We start from the raw sequence: 21,905 nt of genomic DNA, 5'->3' as shown, positions 1-21,905 counted from the left end.
GTGAGGACAATAGGTTACCTTAGATAGAAGCCAGGACGATTATGGGAACGGAGAATGTGTTATAAGAGTAACACTCGTCTGTGTAGTTCAAAGAGAAGCAGGAGGGAAGGTCCTGATAGCTCTGGTTGTGAAGCAGCCATATAAATTAGGCATGTTGTGTTCAGCTGCATGTTGTGCAACTAGGTGGTCAACTTTGTTCTTGGCCACAGTTTGGCAGTGGCCATTCGTCCTTGTGGACAGCTGGTTGGCATTCATACTGACATAAAAAGCTATACAAAGATGGTATTTGATACGGCTGCTTTGAGAGGTGGCCCAGCCATTGATAGAGTAGGATAAACCTGTAATAGGATTGGAATAGGCACTTGGGTGGATTGGGCTGATCTTGCACGTTGGTCTGCCAAAGGGATCACATTCCTGTGGCAAGAGGTTGGGAATGGGAGTGGCATAGAGATGGACTAGGGTGTTTTGTAAGTTGGTTGGGCGATGGAACACCAGTTTAGGAAGGATGGGCAGGATGTCCCTTGTCAACCCCTCACACAATCTTGCCTAGCTGATCTCTTCTACGTACCACAGCTTCCAAAACTTGCTCCCAACACTCCACAAAACTGAGAACCCATGCAAATCCAAAACGCTGTTGTTAACTCTCCACCAGAAACCTCTGTCTTCTAGAAGTTTCAGTCCTATCCACAGGCCTAACCTTCAGCCCTGCACCCAATCTTAGCCATGTTGGATTTGTCAGAGACTTACTCTCCTTCTCCCGATCCCTACGATAGATACACTTCTTTGCCATCAATCCCCCAGCCAAAGCCGACCTAATCCCAACAATGAATGTTGCCTCTCCCAGTTCATACCACCATCTAACAGTGACCCTCCTCTCCTTCAAACTAACCTTGCCCTAATTAGCTTCCAGGAATTCCTTACCTCCATTTTGACCTCACCATCCTTCCCCCACTCCCTTCATAAGAACATTAACCTTTCGGCAGAAGAAAAGACATACCAGAAAACAGATCCAGACATAATCATACTCCTTGCAGACAAAGGCTTCATCACTTTTATGATGAGCTGCAGTGACTGCCTAATCGAAGGTCTCTGCCAACAGATTCCTCTGCCTACGAGCTCTGCCAGAGTGATCCCATCCTGGAAGTCCAGCATAACCTTCAGTCCATAGGCCCTTCCAGAACTCCTCCGCTGAGTCTGTCTTCCTCCTCACCCCAACAACACGCTGCACACCAATTTTCTATGTGCTCCCCAAAATCCACAGACCCAACAATGCTGGGTGCTCCATTGTAGCTGGCTATTGTGCTCCTGCCAAAAGAGTTTATGCTGTTGTTGACCGACACCTTCAACCGATTGCCCAAAATCTAGCCTCCCACATTAAAGATACTAATCGCTTCCTTCACTGACTTACCACAATCCCCACCCCTTTACCACCTGGATCCCTACTCGTCAATGTTGACGCCACCTTCCTACACACCAACATCCCTCATGCCATGACCTTGCCGATATTGACATCTTTCAGACTCCAAACCACCACCTCATTCCTTGTACACTTTACCAACTAAATCCTGACCCATAACTGCTTTTTCTTTGAAGGGATCCGCAGCACAGTCCTGAGCACCTGCATGACTCTTTCCTATGACAACCTGTTTATGAGCCACCTAGTGCAGGGTTTCCAAAACTGTGTTCCGTGGAACACTGGTGTCCTGTGGGAAGTGAACAGGTGCTTCATGGAAAACTCTTAACAAAATGGCCTTTTTTTATATTTACTTTTTAGAATTTTATTATGGTTTCTGTGTTACAAATTATCATTTAAAACTGAAGTAGTCATTGAATAAAACAAGATTTTCTCTTATTATTATTATTATTAATATATTTTTTTAAATTTTATTAACCTTCAAAATAAATAAGATGACCCATCATAGTACCAGCATTTTCAAATTGATCTGAGCTGTGTTACTGTCCAAATTACGTGCTACAAAAACCAAATTGCAATTTAACCACAGCTACTCAAAGGAGATAGGAAGGTAGGGATCTTTGCTGATGCACAAACTCGTGGTTGGTACATAATTTTAATGTCAACTTCAGGACAAATTTCATTATTACATAGTTACAAATCAGATAACAGTATGAAAATTTAATTCAGACCTTTGTCCCTTAAGAAAATATACAACTGACTTTAACCAGAAAAACTGTGTGATTGGATCATGGATTAACATAACAAACTGTATTTTAAAAGTAATAATTAGATCTGATTGCAAAAGGATCACAGACAGTCACCACCATAAGCAGACTATCAAGTTCATTGCTATCGTAACCAAAATTTACACAACACTAATGATTCAGCTTGAGTTACTTAAGAAAAGGTATCATCCATCCTGGCGGACAGGCCAGATAATTAACTAAAGGACGGAAGTGCGGCTTATACACGGTGGTACTCAGAACAAACGAGTAGAAAGCAACCGCCAAACAATTTCGAAGATAATCAGGCTGCAAGCCAGAGCAGAAGACATGCTGAACACACACACACGATCTCAGCCTGCCCTCCAAGGCGACGAACCCCAGCTGCCGCACATACCAGACTATTTCTTTAATAGCAAATAATTCACGTGGCAGATAAATGCAACTCGTGATTCACCCTTTTCAAGACCATGCAAGGCTTACAAACTACGTGACTATCTGTAACATAACTGAAAACCAAACTGAGACATTTACCGAATAAAAGAACAATTAAAATTACACTGAGTTGACAAAAGCTCTGTCCTTCATATTAAAAAAAAAAGTCTAAAACCAAAACTGAGCAAAGAGTGATCACACTAATTAACATACTACATCAAATTAATACTGCAAGGAACCTTTAAAACAGGCAGTAAAACTCTAGACTTTGCAAGTTCATTATAACACTTAACTGATCTCTGGCAGGTACAGCATGCCACCATAAGTTTCCCAAATCTTCACAGGTTAACAACAGCATATGAATCATACGTAACTTAATGCTTCCAGTTACGCGATGAGGAGATGTCCAGTATGAGATGATGGACCCACCACCATTTCACACGTAAACGCGGCGACTAATCAGCTCCGTACACCCGGCGTGCGGCAAAATGGCGTGGACGGCGAGGCCCGGGCGCAGTGGATAGAGATGAGGGCCTGTTTTCAAAACATGTTGCCTCATTGAACGCTGACCGGAGAGAGAGCCTGGTCACACACCAAGCCGGAAAACCAAAGCAGAATAGTCAGAGATACAAGAGCAGACGAGTGTCAATATCAGCGACACAAGTGGCGCCTAAATAGCGCCAGTCGCCACAGCTCATGTTTCGTCAGAGGAAAACTTGCGAGTCCCCGATCTAGAAGAAACCTACCTAGCTCCCCCCCCCCCCCCCCCCCCACTCCCCACCCCCCATCTGGTCAGACTCATTAGCAATATCTTTGTGATATGGATTCAGGGCCAAAACACCCTATTTAGATTTCATCATAACCTTATCACCATCTATCCCATCTGCTTCACGTGGTCCTGGAAGTTGACCTCCACCTCTCTGATGGCCCCATCCATATTTGTGTCCACATTAAACCCATGAACCAAGAACAGTTCCTGCATTGTGACAGTTACCATCCCTTCCACACCAAAGAATCCCTCCTATACATTCTAGCCAGATGTCGTAAATTCAGTGACGAGAACTTCCTTGCCCAGTAGTCTGAGGGCCTCACAAAGACCTTCACAGATGAGCAGTACCCACCCACACACCCTGCCTCCCCCCTCTCACTTGCCCCACCCCACCCGCAAACCTAGTCCACAAACAGATTTTCCATGCCATATCCTGACACACATCCAATCCTCCCACCATCCCTAAGAATCTCATACAAAGGAGCAGCCACTTCATCATCCTGGGCTTGAACGGCTGAACCACATCCTTCATCAGGGCTTGAATTATTTCTCATCCTGTCTTGAAATGAGGGAGGTCCTACCCAAGATCCTTTCTACCCCTTACCCCTAATAAAGTGGCGTTTTGTAACTTGCAAAACCTACACAAAATCCTAGTCCATCCCGATACCACTTCCACTCACAACCCAGGGATCATATCCCTGTAGCAGACCATGATGCAAGACCTGCCCAATCCACCCATCCAGCAGCTCCTGCTCCAGTCCTGTCACAAGATTATCCTATCAGTCCTGTCACAGGTTTATCCTAACCCATCAGAAGCCAGGCTGCCTGTGAAAACAGCCATGTCATATACCCACTCTGCAGCAGATAATGCACAGCTTTTTATGTCAGTATGACTACCAAACAGCTGTTCACCAGGATGAACGACCACCGCCAAACTAAGCTGTTCACCAGGATGAACGACCGCCGCCAAACTATTGCCAAAAACATAGTTGGCCACCCAGTGGCACAACATGCAGCTGAGAACAGTGTGCTCAATTTCAGTGGCTGCTTCACAGTCTGAGCCATGTAGATCCTTCCCTCACCAGCTTCTCTGAACTACTCAGATAGGAGTTACCTTACAACACATATCAGGTAACCCAAACCCCCACACCCTCCACTCAAGTTTCCCCTTGCTCTGTCCTGTCATCTCCTCTCAATTCACGTCCCCACATCACCTTCAGTGTGTGCCGCTTCAACTTCCCACCGGCCGCTACAATCATGACAGCCCCTACAGTGAGACCCTGCTTTTAAAGTTTTCAAAGGATTTCAAAAGTGGTGTAAAACACGGGAAAATGTAAAATGTGGGAAATAACATTTTAAACTGTAAAAGTTACATATAGGGTACCCCCTTGCACTTTGTGTATGATATATGTACATAACGAGCATCAAAAGACTTGTCAGGGACTTATTTATTATCTAATGAAGGGTTCATTATCTAAAAAAAATCGCTGATGTAACTGGAACTGATAACTGTCTAGGAAGTAGGAACGTTTAACTCAATTTCATATGTCATAATTGATTTTGTTGGAAGCCTGCAGCTGTCATTTATTATTTAAATAATGAAATACTGCGCTAGTTACATATTTTTTCATGCTTAGCAGGACGTGCTTCGAGAATTTTTTCTCATTGTCAAGTGAAAATATGTAAATAAGTATTTTGTGTGGTGTTTGAATATGTGTTATTCTACGTCTCTTGCACTGTAGTCGTCTTTTTGAGGTTACCAGGTACTGTGCCTCATAGGTTATGTAGAAAGCCACGCACACACATGCAAACTATCAATCACATTGTTTGTTTGTGTAACATCACAAAAAATATACACGTAAACACTGCACTTGACAATGAAAATAAATTCTCAATACATGTTTTGCTCAGTATGAATAAAGTATGTAACAGGCACTGTGTTTAAACTAAAAACATTTGAGCAATGCAAAGTGAATGACGATGTCACCTAGTGCTCTAAGTGGCCATATGCTGAAACACGCTAAATATTGTTCGACAAAGGTGTCTTGAGGATCACAACAATCACAAAACTTTGTTTGTGCAGTAGAGACGGTTTGGAAATGGTGGTGATTGGTCATGATATCTTCATTCAAACGAACCTAGTTACTCCCATCAGCCACCATGCCAAGTAGATCTTGGCAGGATGGGAGATATGGCATGAATTGTTCCAACTTCTACACGTTTACCAGTTCAAATCTGCTGAATAGAGTGCCTTGGTGTCGAGAAGATTAGCCACTACTGGACGGCCAACATCATGACTGCATCATTTTTTCTCCACAAACATTTTTTCATAATGTGTAAATCATGGGAAAATTATAAATATGTTGATGCAAAATCAGGTGCAAATTAACATTGTGGGCATAGAAAATTTGATGGGACCAATCAAAAATGTCGTAAACAGCCAGAAAATGTTAATTAAGGGAACATAAAAGTTTAGTTGTACTGTATATCTGTGTTATGTAGAAGGGAAAAGGAAGCGAGGAAGGAAGAGATTTCAGATACTGGATGATGTGATGGACGGTACAACATACAGCAGCCTTAAGAAGGAAGAAATGGATCACAGAAAATGGAGAGGCAAAGGTCCTGATAATGTAGCAGAAAACTGATGATGATGCTGATGATGACTGTATATCTACCAGCCCGCCCTTCCACATTTCTATCCATCAAATAGGTTGCCTCCTTCCGAGCCACTAGCCACTCACCCCCAATCCCTCTTGCTGCCTCCCACCTCCCTTTCCCTCTATGCTCCCCACTGACAATACCCTCACCACAACTAGGCCACATGCCTCTAAAAATAGCATTTGCTCTGTTAGTCCAGCCAGCACCATGCAGGGGCCTAGGTGTGTGTGTGTGTGTGTGTGTGTGTGCGCGCGCGTGCGTGTTTTACTATAGCTTGTCAAACCGTAACTCCAAAAGCTAGAAAGCTTTCTTTCTTCTGTATGTGCCTGTCAACAACTCAACTCTTCTGCTTTTCAGTGAGTGGTCTCCTTTGATTCAAAAGTAATTTGCTGCAATACTTTGGTGAACCAACCATGTCACGAAAAAAGATGAATATGTTAATAGATGATGGTGCCGCATATGTAGCTTTGGCTATTATCCCAGTTTCCCGGGAAAAAAAGAGAGAAAAAAAAAATAGTTAAATGAAAATGAGTTACCAGATTTCCTCAGTACGATTAATGGAGTGCTTTCAGTTATTAAGCCAAGTTGCTGTTTCTAGTTTTCTGTGTGATATTACATGTAATCACTGCCTGTTAGTTGGTGTCCATCCAGCAAGTACACCCAATAACACATCTCAGTTTACGAAAGCCTATCAAATATGTATCTACTAATATTCACAGAAATAATTACTTTATAGTTAAAAGGTAAATTACAGTGTTTTTACAATAATACATTTTTTGTTTACTTATATACTTGCAACTGATGTACATAACTGCATTATGAAGCATTACAAGGCACTTGTAAGGGTAGTGCAAAGTGCACAGTTTATCAGTTTTCTTGGAATGTTTGCTATGCAGTAAGAAAACCAAACTGTTATCAACAAGTGACAGAAGTGATTCTTCAGTTTCTCCCTGTGTATTTGATGTGTTGTACCAACAGCAAACATCTTGTGTATGAGAAACTTTTTGAAGAATTTCAGTAAGAAGTGGAGGGCACACTGTTAGTTCAGTAACAAAGAGGAGCAGTCTCATGCCCAACAAAGGAGACATTTCACAGACTGTGGTGGAGCTTTTGCTAGAGTCATTACCACTGCAGACCAGGATATGGCTTTCTGTCTTTCCCAAATGCTTGTAGTGAGGGGCAGTTCGGACTTCATTTCCATCATTGAATAGGTTTGCTCCTTGTCTATCTCTGGTGGATATGACATTGTTGCACTTGACATGACATTATGTTAAAACAAAATCCATTACAGCATTTTACAGCACTATAACAGGGATGCCAAGGATATACTCCTTGAACATTTTAATTTAACATAGGACCATTTTTCTACTTCTGAAAGGAAGCTATTTTAATCCCTGTCCTTTTGATTGGGAAGGTTACATTCACCAGCCATGTGGGCAAAGCTGTGGAGCAGGTAGTCAGCTTCCGCCATGTCTGGATATTAGAGTCCAGGCAACTCCTTTGTCGCTATCATTGTGGGTCCAGGAGGGTTACTCCAACACTGATAACCTGCCACTGCAAAGGCGGCTTTAAAATAGAATATCTGTGCAAGCAGCACTTAGTAGTCAAAGCCAGCTGGTGACAGTAAAAGCGAACAGTTACAAAGATTGGACGATTCAAACTTACCAGTCTCCCTAGAGGACTTAGTTCCCCCCCACATGACTTCTGCTCCCATAGGAGGATCCTCCTTTTGTAGTGTTTGTGGCATTCAAGTTTCAGTAAGCTATACCTTCACAGGATATGTTTTATATTTTGACAAGAGGGGTATGTTTTATATTCTGACAAGAGGATGGCAACAAACATAAGTTGGGCCTAGCTTTTACTTTAGCTGAGAATAAGAAAAGTGTGAAAAACTTATCAAGTTGCTATGCACCATATAGCGGAGATGCTGAGTCACAGATAGGCACAGCAAAAACACTCTCACAATTAAAGCTTTCAGCTGTTACGGCATTTGTCAATGATAGACTACACACACACACACACACACACACACACACACACACACACACTCTCACTCACTCACTCACTCACACTCACACACGCAACTGCAGTCTCAGGCAATTGAAACCACACTGCCACACAGCAATGTGGTGTCACTTGTGTGTGTGTGTGTGTGTGTGTGTGTGTGTGTGTGTGTGTGTGTGTGTGTGTGTTATATTTTAATAGGATCACGAAAGACTATGATGTGACATACCCTAAATCAGATCAACAGTAATAACAGTAAGCCTCCAATGTACAGAGGCTTGTGAAGTACACTCATGCTCATAAATTAAGGATAATGCTGATATGTGGTGAAACAACACTCTGGTGGGTGGTTTGGGGGTTCAAATCACCTCGGGGTATGACCATGCGGTGCATTTGACCTGCGGTCGTTACATGGTGGCGCTGGCAGCAGTCCACATACGCAGAGGTGTATGGGTGCATGTCACAGCACGGTGCAGCGAGTAAGTGTGCAGACATTTTCAGTTGTGCTAATGGTGACTGTGTGTTGAAAATGGCTCAAAGAACACATATTGATGACATTATGAGGGGTAGAGTACTAGGGCGACTGGAGGCTGGCCAAACACAGCAGGTCTTAGCACGGGCCCTCCATGTGCCACGAAGTGTGATCTCAAGATTATGGCAATGATTCCAGCAGACAGGAAACGTGTCCAGGTGCTACAGTACGGGACCTCCACAGTGAACAAGGCCGTTACCTCACCATCAGTGCCTGCAGACAGCCACGGAGTACTGCAGGTAGCCTTGCTTGGGACCTTACTGCAGGCACTGAAACAGTTGTCCCTGGACACACAGTCTACAGACGACTGAACAGACATGGTTTATTTGCCTGGAGACCTGCAAGGTGCAATCCACTGACCCCTGGTCACAGGAGAGCCCTTAAAGCCTGGTGTCAAGAACACAGTACGTGGTCATTGGAGACAGTGGTCCCAGGTTATGTTCATGGACGGGTCCAAGTATAGTCTGAACAGTGATTCTCGCTGGGTTTTCGTCTGGCGTGAACTAGGAACCAGATTCCAACCCCTTGATGTCCTTGAAAGAGACATGTATGGAGGTTATTATGATGATTGGTGCACGTACACCCCTGAATGTCTTTGACAGAGGAACTGTAACAGGTTAGGTGTATCAGGATGTCATTTTGCACCAGTATGTCCACTTTGTCAGGGGTGCCGCGGGTCCCACCTTCCTCCTGATGGATTATAACACACGGCCCCACTGAGCTGCCATCGTGGAGGAGTACCTTGAAACAGAAGATATTAGGCAAATGGAGTTGCCTGCCTGTTCTACAGACCTAAACCCAACGAGCATGTCTGGGATGCTCTCGGTCGACGCGTCGCTGCACGTTTTCAGACCCCTACGACACTTCAGAAACTCCGACAGGCACTGGTGCAAGAATGGGAGGCTGTACCCCAGCAGCTGCTCAACCCCCTGATCCAGAGTATGCCAACCCGTTTTGTGGCCTGTGTACGTGTGCATCACATATTGATGTTGGGGTACATGCACAGGAAACAGTGGCGTTTTGTAGCACGTGTTTCGGGACAGTTTTCTCAACTTATTACCAATACTGTGGACTTACAGATCTGTGTCATGTGTGTTCCCTATGTGCCTATGCTATTAGCACCAGTTTTGTGTAGTGCCACATTTTGTGACACCACATTCTGCAATTATCCTTAATTTATGAGCATGAGAGTGTATATGTAGATATAGAAAGCAAAATTGTGATTGGAAATAGGAGAGAAGACATTTTAAGTTTTAGGTAACAAATTGATACACATGAGATAGGGTCTGGCTAATAGAAAAGCCACAGGTGATTTAAACATGCTTTGATGTTGAAATACTATGAGTACATAAAGGGATGAGCTTGTGTAAGACAGTCCCACTCTGTGCCAGGGTACAGTTAGAATAATTGTCTGTAAGGATGGCAAATATTATCTAAGTGAACTTTATTTGTGTGTCGTGGGACTCCGGGAATTTTACTGACGAACTAAATTTTGTTATAGAGCCCTTCATATTATCATTTTTAAAATTTTCACTAGCACCTAACATCTGCTCTAACATTTTCAATCTAGTATTGAGATATGGTTGAATGTAGTATGAATGCAAAGGTAAACCACGTAACTTTTAATACATGTATTAAATTGTGCAACAATTGATATAAACAACAGTTTTCAGAAGTGATCACATGGCTGTATGTTTTGTTGAACAGTCTTCTTCATACATGGGTGTCATAAATCATATGTCAGCCATAGGCAGTCGTTTGTTTGGTTTACAGTTGAGCATTGTTTTTATGGTGTTGGACAAGTTTCTCTTGGAATACAGATGTTTTGTGAGACGTATAAAGAATTTGAAGAAATCTTGAGTGCTTTTGTTAATGAAATTTATTGGGGTCCGTGACGCTAATGATGAACCGTTGTGTTTTCTTATAGACACTGGACTTAGTCTGCTAGAATGATCATTTTATGGGTGGACAAACTGTGCCTTGTATGATAATATTTTTAGATTTGGAGAGGTGATTAATTATCTGGTATGTGGTGAGTTGGCATGTGCAGAAATAGTGCAGTTCGTACAAATTGCAAATGACGGAAATATCAGACCTGGCCAGTTTATGAGCAGTATTGTTATGTGCTCTTCTTTGATCTGTGGTAACTAAATTGAGTTTATTGTTAGTATTTTTAAAAAAAGAGGATATGAGCCCAAGTGGTACAGTAATGTACAATAATCTCCGGTACTGTCAGATGAGAAGCAAACTAACATTACTTCCGTCACTTTTGCAGAGAGAGACGAGAACAGATGCCGACCAGTCGTGGTGAGTCAAAGCGTTCTTCTGATGGAAGAGGAGGTGGTAGCAGCAGCAGTAGTAAACAGCAGCAGCAGGAGAGGGGAGACCGTATGTTGGAGGATCTGCGAGAACGTCTTTTGGATAAAAGAAGGGCCCAGGAAAGCTCTGATAGAAGAATTAAGATGGATCAACGAAGTCGACGCTCACAGCAACAACAACAGGATATGATGATGCAGCAACACCAACAACAGATGCAGCAACAACCGCCACCACCACCAGTTAGACATGAGACAGCACGGGAAAAAGCAGAGAGACTCGAAAAAGAGTTAAGGAAAGAACGGCTTTTGGAAGCAGGTAATGCTTTAATGATAATGAACTGAATTTAAATACTCTAGTGAATGCTAAATTGATGGAGACCATTGGTACCATTAACTTATTGGGTGGCTTTGTTGATAAGGTGGAAAATATGATGGTGTATTTTGTTGATTTGTCTCTATTTTAAAGCTTTGTGAAAATTTAAGCTTTCAGATCAATTGGATGTTGTAAAAGTTCATTATTCTGGATCTTTGATACTGTGTCAAGTGACTTGGTGTGTCTGTCAGAAACTGGACGCACATTCAGCAAATACCAGGGTAAAATCCTGGTTTTGGCAATTCTTATTATAATCTCTATGGATTTTCCTAATCACTCTTAGGGAATGGCAAACTGGTTCTTTCATCAAGATCATGGGCAATACATTCCTCAAAATATACCAAAACGGAGTTGGTAGTACGTATTCCTAAAGAAAGAAGGTAGAAATTTCATATTTTATCTTGACGTACCCATATCTCTCTCCTAGTGGTGTTTGAAATGTTGAAATGATTTGCCTTCCTCTGAGTATCTGTTGCCTGATAATTTCTTTCATCATAGAAAAGGCTCGACCATATGGTTTCCTCTTTGTCAGTGAATTTTTCTCTTTTATTTGCCTGTATTGTTACCTCAATCAGATAGCTGGGGTGTTTTAAATTGAATTATCATGGTATTCCGGTGAGGTTAAAGATTGCACTGTGTTATGTGTTTACAGACCGGGAAATGGTTCGCCAGAAAGAGGTATACAGGAGAGAACTAGAAGCCAGACGAGAGCGACGCCACTTAGAGAAAGAAAAAGAACGTACCTTACACGAGGTCAGCATGAAGGGAGAGCGAAGTGAGAGCCGTGAGCGAAAGAGACGAAAGCTGGAAAGTGGTGAACAACAAAGTGAATCTGATGGTGAAGGTACAGAATTTATTGGAAACATTCTGTTAGCTGATGCTAATTAACTAGCCATGAATTAAACCCTTTTCTTTCTTGTAAATGAAGGACAGCTTTCTGATGCCTGGCTTTTCCGCTGTCACATTCTCACCAGCCTAATGAGTAGGAGGATTGTTTTCTTTCACGAATAACAGTGAAGTTCAGTTGTTTGAGTGTCTTTCTCTCATGTTTCTACTGTGGAAAACATATGTCACATTTGGTACTGGGTTTCTGTAACCTATGCTAGCTCCTGCTTACAAATGAATGGAATAATACACCTTCAGTTTGGGAAAAGGTTGTTGCCACCCAAAATAACCATTTGACAGTTGCAATTGACTAATGCTACCTCTGAACTGCTGCACGTGGTGCTTGCAGCAGCAACAGTTGTAGAACATCTCTTAGACTGATCGTAAGAATCTGATCTCTTTATTTATCTATCTGCTAATCTGTCCTTTTTTTCTGTGTTGGTAATCCAAGTATAACATTCACATCGAAAGGAAAAATTACTAGAGAAGTGACAAGGAGGCAGAATGGATGGCCAGGAGATGACCCTCCAGCACTGTTGATACACACAAATAAAAGTACAAAAAACTATCCAATTTTCAGAGCTATTAATTTCTTCCAGAGAGAGGAAAGGAGGATGGGCTGGGAAAGGTTATAAAAGGAGGACGGGTTTCTCAGGGTGAGATGGACTCATCTGTTGTGAGGACAAGGAGAGCTAAAGATTCAGTAGTACCAAAAGCTGGGATAGGCATTTTGTACTTTTGTGTTTGTCTATTGGCAATACCTAAATTTATCTTTTGAAGGCAACTACAGGCAATTCATTCTATCCCCCTAAAACCACTTATATCTACATATTAAAAATATTAACCGGCACCTGAAACTCTCCATTAGCTTCAGACAAAAATATTATGTACATCTTAGGCAAATGTGGGAACGGCCTTGCCGCAGTGGTTACACCGGTTCCCGCGAGATCACCGAAGTTAAGCGCTATCGAGCATGGTCGGCACTTGGATCGGTGACCATCCAGGCCCCCATGCACCGTTGCCATTTTTCGGTGTGCACTCAGCCTTGTGATGCCAATTGAGGAGCTACTCGACTGAATAGTAGTGGCTTCGGTCAAGAATACCATTTTATGACAGGGAGAGCGGTGTGTTGACCCCACGCCCCTCCTATCCGCATCCTCCACGGAGGATGACACGGCGGTCGGATGGTCCCGGTAGGCCACTCGTGGCCTGAAGACGGAGAACTTTTCTTTTTTTACATCTTAGGCAAATAATATACCAATAAATGCTGGTGGAGGATGGGGACAGAGTGCAACATTTCAGAATCTACGGATCAAGAGTTATTCTCTTTGAATCACTGTTAAGTGCAGTGCAGAGGATACTTTTCACTGTATGACACATTAATGTATCTTTGCATTCCATTTATGGATGGAGTGGGTGATTAAAGCATGCTAAGGTATCTCTACAAGTTTTTATTACAAATTTCATCTTCATAGGCTCTGCGGGGGGGGGGGACAATAAGTCAAGTGGTAAAAAATGTTCACAAATTCTATCCTAAAAATTGGTTTTTGATATTTTCCACGTAGTTTTTTACTAGATGTTAGACATCTTCCTTCAGAGTTAACAGTAGTTGAGGTTTTTCAGCATTGCTATGACACTCTCCTGTGATCCAAATAACACTGTCACCATCTGCATTGCTCTTCATATACTCTGTATGTTTTTTGCTAGCCCAATCTATTCCTGTATAAGCCATACATGTGTTTTATAAGCAGTTCATAGACCAATATCCACATTGTACCAATAAACCAAAGCCAACTTTCCCAACTCTTTAGTGTCGGCAATTGTTGAACTTTATATCCATACTCTTTGTTACTCTCAGGTGTAATTAATTGTGACCACTTAATCGTGTATTTTCATTAATCACATATTTTCCTGAAGTACCCACCTCAAAATTTCTCTGTCTCAATAGCTAAATGTCTGTCTTTACTCCAAGACAGCGTTTTATCTAGCTCCAATTGGGTGTTACTGGTGTTTCTACAGGATATTGTATCATAAGTAACTGCTTCACCTGCAAAAGTCTCGAGTTTCCAACTGCTGCTTGTGTTACAGTTATGGTGACGGGTCTGTACATTTTCTTATGACACATCTACTATTGCTTCTTCTTCTTTGAAGGGCTGTTCATCCAGGATAAAATGCTTTGTCCTGCCTGCCAGGCAATTCACTCCAGTGACAAACCAGAATACATATCCTTAAAACATGTTTCCTTTAGTAGACGTATTGATTGAAAACTTGGCCTAATTCGACTGACAAACTTTCCGGGTTTTAGATAATATGCACCCTATGAGTCGAGACAGGGACTACCCCTTCTTGCTGGCATGGATTGTGACAACTATGAGCCTGAAAATACGTATCAGTGCAGATTGGCTTCTTATAAACAGCATATTCCAATGACCACCACTTCAAGGATGTGAAGGCATTCGTCATTTCCAAATTCCATAGCGAAATGAATATTTTAGTGGCTTTAACTGAGATCTTTGAAAAAGGTATGAAAATTGTCAATGCCACGAGGTCAAATAACAGGCAGGTTTCAACATATTCAACTGCCAGACACGTTCCTCAAACCTTCCATAAAAATATTGGCAACAGAAGGTAACATGGGTCTCCATCTGTCTGCAGTTAGCACTGGTCACTGAATAAAACCTAAGTGGAAGTCAACACAGAGGAATGTGAGTGAAGGGAGAGGCCACATCAAAACTTATTAGAATGTCAAGGACGCACATGGGCAGTCTCCCTAATTTACTTACAAAATCGGCCAAATTTCTAATGTGATGTGGACACTAACCTACCAGTTGTCAACAGCGTAACAAGGTATCTTGCTACATAATTTCTTGGAGCTTCTGTGTTACTGACTATTGGCCTAAAAGGAATCCCTTCCTTGTGTATCTTTGAGAGGCTGTATAATTTAGGTTGTGACATCATAATAAGAATTAAGACTCTTTGTATATTCTCTGAGGAGAAACTTCTTTTCAGGGAGGATGTTAGTCTGCCTCTGCAGCCCTTTCGTCATGTCAACACTGAATGCTAAATGCGGGATCAGATAGTTTAACATTGTATTATCTGAACATAACCCCACTTATCCCAACACAAGTGTTGCATTTCCCGTGCCAGCAGGTAAGATAACAATGCCAGGATTTGCCTGAGGGAACACATAGCAGGTCTCTCTGCTGCTGTAATATCACTTTTTGGGCAAATGTGTCCTCATCAACACATGACATGCTTCTCTCCTTACAAAATCATTACTGGCAAGTACCCGTTGTCCCTAGGACAGATCAAGCTACATTAACAAAAGATTTCTTGATGAAATTCATCAATAAAAGTTGAGATGTAAGGTTCCAAGTGATGCTGGGGCCAAGAAGCAGTGTCTAGCCAATCCCAAGAAAATATCAATATTGTTCAAGCAATCCTCAAGTGAAGCTGAAATAATTCTTTAGAAATTAAATCCACCTATCTGTGAGTATATCAGATCATCTCATCAGCAAGAACCAAACTGACGTATTCCTTGATGTGATTGTCAGCTGGAGAGGAGAATTAATGTAAAGAATTTTACTCTGGTAAAACAGTATTATGGTCTTGACACTATAACAAAAATGAAAGTTCTCATTGCAGTCTCACACTTCTACTGCAAAGCATTGCATATGTAACTTCTGCAAGTGATGATAAACTTCCTCATGCAGAGGTAAGCAATGTGAACTCGAGCTTCTCATGGCATGTATTCAGTGTTCAAATAACTTATGGTAATGCAACCAATATCCTTGACAACAAATACGAGGGGGGATTTAAAAAAAAAAAAAAGGGAGTGGGAAATTTGTCATAACCTCTTTATTTCTTAATATTTTTACACCAAATTTTGATCACCTTCAAAGTATTCTTCATTGACCACAACGCACATCTTCAAATGATCCCTCCATTGTCATAACAGTTTTTAAATTCACTTATCAGTATGCTCTTTATGCCTTAGTGTTTTTTGTTTTACCTCCTCCACAGTGGCAAAATGCATTCCTTTCATGTCCCTTTTGAGTCTGGGGAATAAAAAGAAATCACTGGGACTAGATACAGTGAGTAAAAGGGGCGGACAATCGGTGTCAGAAACTGATTTATGGAGAGGACGGTGTGGGCCATCACGTTGTCATGATGGGGAAACCAGTTGTGTGTGTTCCAAAGGTCTGCCCTTTTCTTCCAGATACTCTCCCTCAGTCCTTTTAAAACCTCCAAGTAGAACTCCTGGTTGACGGTCTGACCCAGGGGAACCAAATCCACATGCACAACACCTCTTCAATCGAAGAAACAAATGAAAATTGTCTCAATGTTTCATATCACTTAGTGAGCTTTTTTTGGGACAAGGAGAGCCACTTGTCTTCCACTGGCTTTGAATGCTGATTTATTTCAGGATCATATCCATAGCACCACAATTCATCACCAGTAACCACCTTGGAAAAAAATTCAGGGTTCTTTTTTAAGCTGATTTTGAAGCTCAAAACATGCCTGAAGTCGAAGCTCCCTTTGCCTGTCTCTGAGAAGGCGAGGGACAAATTTGACTGCAACTGTTCCCATGTGCAAATCTTTGGATAAAATTCTCTGAATTGAACTCTATGATATTCCGGACATCTCACAGAGTTGATCAGCGGTTTGACAACGGTCTTCATGAACAAAGGCATTGATTTTGTTGACATTTTCATCACTTCTTGATGTTGAAGAGCATGCTGAATGTGGTTGGTCTTCAATTGACATATTTCCATTTTTAAAACATGAAAACCGGTAGACTGTGGTTGTACTTAGGGCAGCATTCCCAAAGCAGTCTTAAGCATTACAATAGTTTTGGGGCCGATTTCCTCAACAGGAAACAAAATTTCACAGCCGCGCATTGCTCTCGACAATCTTCCATCACGTTTTCACCGAAATGGAAAGTTGTTTTCCTAAAAAACTCTCGTGAGCGAATTGATGCATTCACAGCGACACAACTTCGCACGCTGTCTCAGGTGGCATGACCGTAACAGACACCTGGACAAACATTGTGTTCCCACACTCTCCCTCCTCACCGCAGCCCAATTCCCATTACTTTTGGGTCCCCCCCCCCCCCCCCCCTCGTATTTATAGTTGAGGCGGAGTTAGCAGTACTTACCCGCCTGTTGCTGATTAACATTTCATTTTCAGTTAGCCTGACATTGGTCGTCTTTGGTTGTTTGGCAGTGCAAGTTGTTTTTCTGCTTACACTTCCTTTTGGTTTCAATATTAGAACAACCCTGCCCACCAATGTCATAAATTGCCATGCACAGCAATATATCATGCATTTGTGCCTTGAAAATGGTGGGATATTCACCTGTCGAAATATCCATGGCTGTCAAGGATGTTACTTGTCTGCATTCTTGTAAGTTATTTCAATATTCAGTACTCAATGAGAAGCTCAAGTTTCACAAATGTTTGTATGTCTGTCAAATATTTCTTTCCCTCAGTTTAGTTTCATTTTAAATCTTCCAAGTTAAAAATGTTTCTCATGATATGCACGTTAATAGGGACAACATGTAACTGTTCAGAAGATTCGGCAGATAAAATCCAAAGAAGCTGTAAATGTAAGTGACCATTGGATAAGTGCATTGAAGTTTTAAAAAATAATAGTCAATAATAAATTTGTTTTCTATTCTTTGTATCTTTTTCGTTTTAGATAGACAGGTTGATGTTATAATACTTTGTTTGTTCTTGGTTAATTTTCTGAGATCTTAGACTTTTAACATGAATTTACTCTTCTAAAAAAGTCTTCATGTGTGAAACACGGTTGGAAGATTTTTTTTTTTTTTTCCCCATACTCAAAGGTATGAAGGGGCCACATAGCATTCTCTCGTGACGGTGCAGCTATACATACCACCAGCAACAATATGTTGCTGTTGTGAATTTATTTCTGATTTGTGATTTAATTTTGAAATTTGTGAGGTGTGATATAAGAAAAATGGTTGTATGTAATAGCATGTTTGAAATTTAGAGATTTTTCAGTGCTAGTTGGTTAAGAAAGTTTTGAAAGGTACCAAGTGTGCCACATTTCAATCTAGGCTGGCAAACAAGACAAGAGGAAAAACTAATCTTGTGCCGAGAATTGCAGAATTAACAGTCAGTCATACAAACTTAATATTTGGGAACCTTAGTTCAAAATAGAGATGCAGTCTCATTTGTAACATATTGTTAATTTAATATTCTTTTAACTACAAAAGTTACTAACTAATAAATATTTGTTTAGACTGTTATACAACTCTGAAGCTCACAGCAGTGGCAAGCTGTCTCTTCTCCATGACACCTGGGTTAAGATAATTTGTGACATTTCATAAAAGTAGGACATCTTCGAACAGTTCTGATGTATACTTTGTCGCAAAACTGCTAAAAATTGAAGTGTCCTTGTAAATACATACCACAGTCATTGTAAAGTTCTTGTCTTTCATATGTGCATAAAATGAGAGGTACTGTTTAATGAAAAATAGAAACTAGTTGCAGGAGAAATGTTTGCACTACCAGTCCTCCTCCTCCTCCTCGTCCTTCTTCTTCTTCTTCTTCTTCTTCTTCTTCTTCTCATTCAGTGAAAACAGTCTTTAATTCTTCTTATGATTCAACAACATGCATTCTTGTTCATGTAGAAGAAGGAAAATAAAATGTTTCATTTTGATTATCTGACTGCATGATACATTGTGATTTTTGTCTTGGGTTACAAATACAGCATTATGTTGCACCAAGTTGCTATAGGAATTGCTCAGTGAAGTAGAGAAATTTACAAATGAAAATATGGTCCGTTGTGGGCAATCTATTCAGGTTCTTTATTTAATTTGTGAAATTAGCTTATTTTGACTTTGCATCATTTTCAAGCACTTGCATGATATCAACTTACATACATCACATTTTACATTGTATGGGTAACACATTCATCTTGCACATATATGGTCACATGCAATAATCCATAAATACATGAGGGCAGAGTCCAGATCATAATACAGTTAGTATTATGTGACATGATAGTGTAGTATTATGATCTGGACCCTGTCCACATGTATTTATGGATTATGGTGTGTGGCCATATATTTGCAAGATTAGTCCGTTACTTTCACATTGTAAAATGTGATGTGCTTGAAAAACTTGTGTGCTCGAAAATGATGCAAAGTTGAGACAAATTAATTATATAGATTAAATAAAGACGGTTAATATACAGCCTACAGTGGACCATATTTTCATTTGTAAAATATTTAGAGGCTCTGGATCCACACAGAAACAAAATTTTTAGCTGTGCAGAATGATTTAACAGGTATCTGATGCATACTATGCTTAAAAGCATCGATATAAAGTAGCTCACCTAATTAACCATTTTTGCATTTTTTAGGTGTATTGCTTAGTGTGCAATGTCTGTTGAAATACATTGCTGTCTTCTCAATGTTTTTGTGTGACATTATATTAAAATAACTTAAATCTTGTCCTTCATTAGCTCTCATTTCGCAGATGTACTTGGTAAAGATGAACTTATGGTGGTTACTCTGTCAGATGATTCAGATGGTTCACAAGAAGAAAGAATGGAGACAAACTCAGGTGCAAATGTTTCCGCAGGAGAAGGTGATATAGTAGTAGAAGAAGTGTCGAGTGGAGGTGAGGAAGCTTCAAGTGATGTAGAAGAAGAAGAAGATGATGATGATGAGGAAGAAGACAGTGAAACGAGTTCTGGGTCAGATGATGATGGAGCAGGTTTGTATCACTTAGTAAATATATTGATGGAAAAAAATAGCGACATCAAAAAATAATGAATGTAGAGTAATGAAATTTCGGGAATAAATTTGTTTAGGTAGTATATGTAAAGACATTGCAAGGCCACAGGTTAGTGTAAGTGTGAGATAAGTCATTGCAAATGCAAAATGTGTGGTACATTAGTAATCGCCAGAATATCAATATAAGCATACAAATGTGCATGCATCGTATTGTACAGGTGCCAGATGTCAGTTTGTGGGATGGAGTTTCATGCCTGTTGCATTTGGTCAGTCAATACAGGGACAGTTAATGCTGTTCGTGGATGATGCTAATTATAAAATTAGGGAATAGATAATTAATTACTGTATCTGTGGTGCTGCCACTGTGTTGTGAAAATTTGAACGGTAGAATGATTTGCTTTTTCTGTATAGTTTTTTTATTAATCACTTCATGTTTCACAATTTAATAATTTATTCAACTTCCTGATGCAGTTAAATGACTATTTGTTTGATGTAGATAGCATATTCTGCATTTGCAAACTATTTTATGTTTTTTTCTTAACTGATCATAGATAAAGGGGATATTTCTCAGTGTAAACTTATTGCATGACTGAATATTTATGTCTTTCATAGTTTACAAATTTTATTGTATCAAAAACTCAAAATTGTTGTTAGCAAATTGCACCTCTCAGTACAAAAACATTGTCTTTATTGTCATTTATCATACATTGTTTTGGATGTACTTGCGATAGTTTCAGAAAACAAAGCTGCATACACAGTTGACATCAAAGCTGTCTTTGAAACAGTAACACAACTTGGGGAGAACAATAAATCACTAAATACTCTCTCTGAAAGCTACCTAGAACAGATAGTTTGGAAGTGCACTCATGACAGAAATATATTAGTTTTAACTGCAACAAATAAATGATCATCTTGTTGAAGATTCCTACATTAAAATTAGCCTCTGTAATTACGATGCAGTTTTAGTAACAATGATTACAAAATTACAAAGGCATTTAAAACAAGTAGAAAGATTTAAAAGTTCAGTAAACTAGATACGGTAGTGTCATATCAAGGAAGAACTCAAAATGTTTAGCTCTGGCCGTAAGCACATAGACACTGTGGCTGGAGTTTATAGTAGTAGTTTACCAAGTACTGGATAGATTTGTATGTAGTAAACAATTCACAATGGAAAAGACCCTCCATGGAATACAGTCTATAAAGGATCATCTCAAGAAACAGTGGTTACCGAAAAATGGATGTAAAACAATGCGTAGGCCTATAGATAGATTCAAAATGAGACATATTTGGACCTCTCGTAAGATTCACAGAAATCCTGGTCGTTGTAACGGTTGTCAGTAGTACAGAAACTGAAATTGAGGGTAGGAAAGCAAAATCAGAAATACTGAACTGTTTCAAAAGTTCCTTTACAAAGGAACTTCCAGTAGTACTGCTCCATTCTAATTCTCACATCACTGTGAGGATTAATTTTATAGATATTTATGTCACTGAAACCACTTAAACTAGAAATGACCCCAGAGTCTGATGAAAACTATATCAGATTCCATAAGCAATTTGCACCTGAGTTAGACTCCCTTTCAGCTAAAGTATCCCATAGACTTCTTGAACAAAATATTGTGCCCATTGGTTGGAAGAAAGCAATGGTCACACCTACCCAGGAGGAATAGCAGTAGTGACGCACTATTGTACCATACAATCAACATCCATCTGTTACAGGCTCTGAGAACATATTATGAGCTCAGCTGTAATGAGGTATTGCAAACAAAATTATTTCCGTCATTCCAGCCAGCACTGATTTAAAAACATTGATCGTGCAAAATTGAATTCACATTGTTTTGGTTCTGAAAGCCGTGATCCAAGGTAATCAGGTCGACATAGTTATTCCTGACTTCGGAAAAGCATTTCACTTGGTATCATTCCAACACATATTAATAAAAGTTTTTTTGGCAGGGAGGACACAACACATTATGTTGGATTAAGAGCCATA

General features: G+C 40.4%; 1 protein-coding gene across 7 annotated transcripts in view; it reads left to right on the top strand.

The window, feature by feature from the left end:
• Positions 1-21,905, top strand: part of LOC126473527 (cyclin-dependent kinase 11B) — a 99,683-nt gene that overhangs the window by 40,217 nt on the left and 37,561 nt on the right. For 3 of the 7 annotated variants that reach the window (XR_007586479.1, XM_050100634.1, XM_050100632.1), the window contains exons 4-6: positions 10,852-11,210; positions 11,920-12,111; positions 19,659-19,898. Coding sequence is in view for 6 of the 7 variants with exons in the window: in XM_050100634.1 (XP_049956591.1) it covers positions 10,852-11,210; positions 11,920-12,111; positions 19,659-19,898 (791 nt within the window). In the remaining variant the exon portion in view is untranslated. The remainder of the gene's footprint in view (positions 1-10,851; positions 11,211-11,919; positions 12,112-19,658; positions 19,899-21,905) is intronic. The other 4 variants (XM_050100636.1, XM_050100635.1, XM_050100638.1 and 1 more) reach the window with 4 other exon arrangements.

The sequence above is a fragment of the Schistocerca serialis genome, chromosome 4, assembly GCF_023864345.2.
Source record: "Schistocerca serialis cubense isolate TAMUIC-IGC-003099 chromosome 4, iqSchSeri2.2, whole genome shotgun sequence".
Lineage (NCBI taxonomy): Eukaryota > Metazoa > Arthropoda > Insecta > Orthoptera > Acrididae > Schistocerca > Schistocerca serialis.
The sequence above is the reverse complement of the archived record's forward strand: the minus strand, read 5'-3'. Positions and strand labels throughout refer to the sequence as shown.